This window comes from Myotis brandtii, unplaced genomic scaffold (assembly GCF_000412655.1).
Source record: "Myotis brandtii unplaced genomic scaffold, ASM41265v1 scaffold59, whole genome shotgun sequence".
NCBI classification, from domain to species: Eukaryota; Metazoa; Chordata; class Mammalia; order Chiroptera; family Vespertilionidae; genus Myotis; species Myotis brandtii.
In genome coordinates this window covers 1,183,831-1,188,096 of record NW_005370223.1, presented here as the reverse complement: position 1 = coordinate 1,188,096, position 4,266 = coordinate 1,183,831, and the positions used below count along the sequence as shown (strand labels likewise).

The 4,266-nt window shown below is 66.5% G+C and overlaps 1 protein-coding gene across 1 annotated transcript in view; it reads left to right on the top strand.

The window, feature by feature from the left end:
• The first annotated feature begins 106 nt into the window (after positions 1-106).
• LOC102250588 (leukocyte receptor cluster member 8) overlaps positions 107-4,266 on the top strand; it is a 5,291-nt gene continuing 1,131 nt past the window's right edge. Inside the window, exons 1-3 of the mRNA XM_014550248.1 lie at positions 107-692; positions 2,234-3,923; positions 3,995-4,266. Of these exons, the coding sequence (XP_014405734.1) occupies positions 263-692; positions 2,234-3,923; positions 3,995-4,266 (2,392 nt within the window). The 5' untranslated portion in view covers positions 107-262. The remainder of the gene's footprint in view (positions 693-2,233; positions 3,924-3,994) is intronic.

Below are 4,266 nucleotides of genomic sequence, written 5' to 3'. Positions count from 1 at the left end.
GCTGAGGGGCGGGGCCACGCGGAGGCCACACCCACCGAGGCCTTCAGGCCTGTGATTGGTGGATGCAGGTAAGCGGCTTTACTCGGCCCGCCTGGCTCCCGCCAGTCTTTAAAAAGGCTTGTTCGCAGTCAGCTCGCGAGCTTCCCTTCGGAGGTGGTGTTGTCGCCTTGGCCCGCAGCTGCCGAGTCCCAGGGGCGAACGGCGGAGACGGTGAAGAAGCAGTCTGGCTCCCGAGGTCCCCCCCTTCCACCCCAGGGTCCAGATGGCGGCCAATGTGGTTGATCAGCGCGGCACAGACTGGTCCTCCCAGTACTGCATGGTGGCCGGGGCGGGCAGGGAGAACGGCATGGAGACGCCCATGCACGAGAACCCGGCGTGGGAAAAGGCCCGCCAGGCCCTGGCCAGCATCAGCAAGGCGGGCGCTGCCGGCAGCTCCAAGGCCAGCAGCAACGGGCCTGTGGCCGGCTCACAGTATGTGTCTCAGGCAGAAGCCTCGGCCCTGCAGCAGCATCAGCACTTCTGCCAGTGGTACCCGCACTACAGCTACGCCTACCCCTACAGCAACTGCTACCCAGTGCCCCCCGTCCTCGGCATGGATGACGGCAGGTCCTACCAGGTCTCTCCACCGCAGCTGCCAGCAGCTCAGGCCCCTCAACCCTCCAACCCCTCGCATGGGGCTCCCGCTCTGAACAGCGGCCCCCAGCCTGGGACCACGCCAGCCACACAGCACAGCCAGGCGGGGCCCACCTCGGGCCAGGCCTCCGGGCAGCACACCTACACCGAGCCGGCCAAGCCCAAGAAGGGCCAGCAGCTGTGCAACCGCATGAAGCCGGCCCCCGGCACTGGTGGTCTCAAGTTCAACATTCAGAAGCGGCCCTTCGCTGTCACCAAGCAGAACTTCAGCAGCTCCACCTCGGAGCTGAGGGGCGGGGCCACGCGGAGGCCACACCCACCGAGGCCTTCAGGCCTGTGATTGGTGGATGCAGGTAAGCGGCTTTACTCGGCCCGCCTGGCTCCCGCCAGTCTTTAAAAAGGCTTGTTCGCAGTCAGCTCGCGAGCTTCCCTTCGGAGGTGGTGTTGTCGCCTTGGCCCGCAGCTGCCGAGTCCCAGGGGCGAACGGCGGAGACGGTGAAGAAGCAGTCTGGCTCCCGAGGTCCCCCCCTTCCACCCCAGGGTCCAGATGGCGGCCAATGTGGTTGATCAGCGCGGCACAGACTGGTCCTCCCAGTACTGCATGGTGGCCGGGGCGGGCAGGGAGAACGGCATGGAGACGCCCATGCACGAGAACCCTGGGAAAAGGAAGGCCCGCCAGGCCCTGGCCAGCATCAGCAAGGCGGGCGCTGCCGGCAGCTCCAAGGCCAGCAGCAACGGGCCTGTGGCCGGCTCACAGTATGTGTCTCAGGCAGAAGCCTCGGCCCTGCAGCAGCATCAGCACTTCTGCCAGTGGTACCCGCACTACAGCTACGCCTACCCCTACAGCAACTGCTACCCAGTGCCCCCCGTCCTCGGCATGGATGACGGCAGGTCCTACCAGGTCTCTCCACCGCAGCTGCCAGCAGCTCAGGCCCCTCAACCCTCCAACCCCTCGCATGGGGCTCCCGCTCTGAACAGCGGCCCCCAGCCTGGGACCACGCCAGCCACACAGCACAGCCAGGCGGGGCCCACCTCGGGCCAGGCCTCCGGGCAGCACACCTACACCGAGCCGGCCAAGCCCAAGAAGGGCCAGCAGCTGTGCAACCGCATGAAGCCGGCCCCCGGCACTGGTGGTCTCAAGTTCAACATTCGGAAGCGGCCCTTCGCTGTCACCAAGCAGAACTTCAGCAGCTCCACCTCGGAGGGCCAGCACAGCGGCTTGGGCCCCCAGCCCAACCCTGAGAAGGCCCAGAACCACAGGGGGAGCCGGTCCGGGAAGCCAGAGGACTGGCCGCAGGACATGAAGGAGTATGTGCAGCGCTGCTTCGCAGCCTGCGAGTCAGAAGAGGACAAGAGGGCAGGGAGAACGGCATGGAGACGCCCATGCACGAGAACCCGGCGTGGGAAAAGGCCCGCCAGGCCCTGGCCAGCATCAGCAAGGCGGGCGCTGCCGGCAGCTCCAAGGCCAGCAGCAACGGGCCTGTGGCCGGCTCACAGTATGTGTCTCAGGCAGAAGCCTCGGCCCTGCAGCAGCATCAGCACTTCTGCCAGTGGTACCCGCACTACAGCTACGCCTACCCCTACAGCAACTGCTACCCAGTGCCCCCCGTCCTCGGCATGGATGACGGCAGGTCCTACCAGGTCTCTCCACCGCAGCTGCCAGCAGCTCAGGCCCCTCAACCCTCCAACCCCTCGCATGGGGCTCCCGCTCTGAACAGCGGCCCCCAGCCTGGGACCACGCCAGCCACACAGCACAGCCAGGCGGGGCCCACCTCGGGCCAGGCCTCCGGGCAGCACACCTACACCGAGCCGGCCAAGCCCAAGAAGGGCCAGCAGCTGTGCAACCGCATGAAGCCGGCCCCCGGCACTGGTGGTCTCAAGTTCAACATTCAGAAGCGGCCCTTCGCTGTCACCAAGCAGAACTTCAGCAGCTCCACCTCGGAGGGCCAGCACAGCGGCTTGGGCCCCCAGCCCAACCCTGAGAAGGCCCAGAACCACAGGGGGAGCCGGTCCGGGAAGCCAGAGGACTGGCCGCAGGACATGAAGGAGTATGTGCAGCGCTGCTTCGCAGCCTGCGAGTCAGAAGAGGACAAGAACCGCACGGAGAAGCTGCTCAAGGAGGTGCTGCAGGCCCGGCTCCAGGATGGCTCCGCCTATACCATCGCCTGGAGCCGGGAGCCTCTGCCCAGGCTGACTCGGGACACTGTGGCAGGGAGCCCCAAGAAGAAGCGGTGGGAGGCCCTCAGCAGCCTTCACCCTCCCAGGGGGGCAGGCGCCACGACCAGGGGCGGGGGTGCCCAGTCACAGCGAGGGACGCCAGGGACTGGGGGTGCTGGCCGAGCGCGGGGCAGCTTTGCCAAGTTCGGCCACCACAATGTCTTCATGAAGGACCACAGCTCCTCCTCCGGCACAGAATCCCGTTCCCGCTCCTCCTCCCTGTCCCCGACCCGCCACTTCCGCCGCAGTGACTCCCACTCGGACGCGGACAGTTCCTACTCAGGGAATGAGTGTCCACCTGTGGGTCGCCGGAACCCGCCCCCCAAGGGCCGAGGAGGTCGGGGGGCCCACCTGGATCGGGGCCGAGGCAGGGCGCAGCGAGGGAAGAGGCCTGATCTAGCGCCCACCAAGCACAAGCGCAAGCGCAAGAGGATGGCGGCGCTGGAGGGTGAGGACCCCGAGCGCGAGCTGAAGAAGCAGAAGCGGGCAGCCTGCTTCCAGCTTGGACATTCCGGCCGCCTGCGCCTCGAGCCCCTGGTGCTGCAGGTGGGCGGCCTGGAGAGCAGCAGGGGTGACCCCGACTGGCAGGAGCTGCAGATCGTGGGCACCTGCCCTGACGTCACCAAGCCCTACCTGCGTCTCACCTGCGCCCCCGACCCGTCCACGGTGCGCCCCGTGGCGGTCTTGAAGAAGTCCCTGTGCATGGTCAAGTCCCAGTGGAAAGAGAAGCAGGACTACGCCTTCGCCTGCGAGCAGATGAAGTCCATCCGGCAGGACCTGACGGTGCAAGGCGTGCGCACCGAATTCACCGTGGAGGTGTACGAGACGCACGCCCGCATCGCCTTGGAGAAGGGTGACCACGAGGAGTTCAACCAGTGCCAGACGCAGCTCAAGTCGCTGTACGCGGAGAGCCTGCCCGGCCACGTGGGTGAGTTCACCGCCTACCGCATCCTCTACTACATCTTCACCAACAACTCGGGGGACATCACCACGGAGCTGGCCCACCTGACACGGGAGCTGAAGGCGGACCCCTGTGTGGCCCATGCCTTGGCGGTTTTCCTACCGGGGAGTCTGTACAGAGATTTTTCTACTTTTTTATTTTTGCCTTAGAGGGTTGAGCTCCTGGGAGGCCCAGCCCTCCCAGGGCTCTGGGCAACTACCACCGCTTCTTCCGGCTCTACGGCCACGCGCCCCGTATGTCTGGCTACCTCATGGACAAGTTTGTGGACCGGGAGCGCCAAGCCGCCCTCAAGGCCATGATCAAAACCTTCCGCCCTGCGCTGCCAGTCTCCTACCTGCAGGCCGAGCTGGCCTTCGAGGGCGAGGCCGCCTGCCGGGCCTTCCTAGAGCCCCTCGGCCTGGCCTACACGGGCCCGGACAACACCAGCATCGACTGCCGCCTCAGCCTGGCGCAGC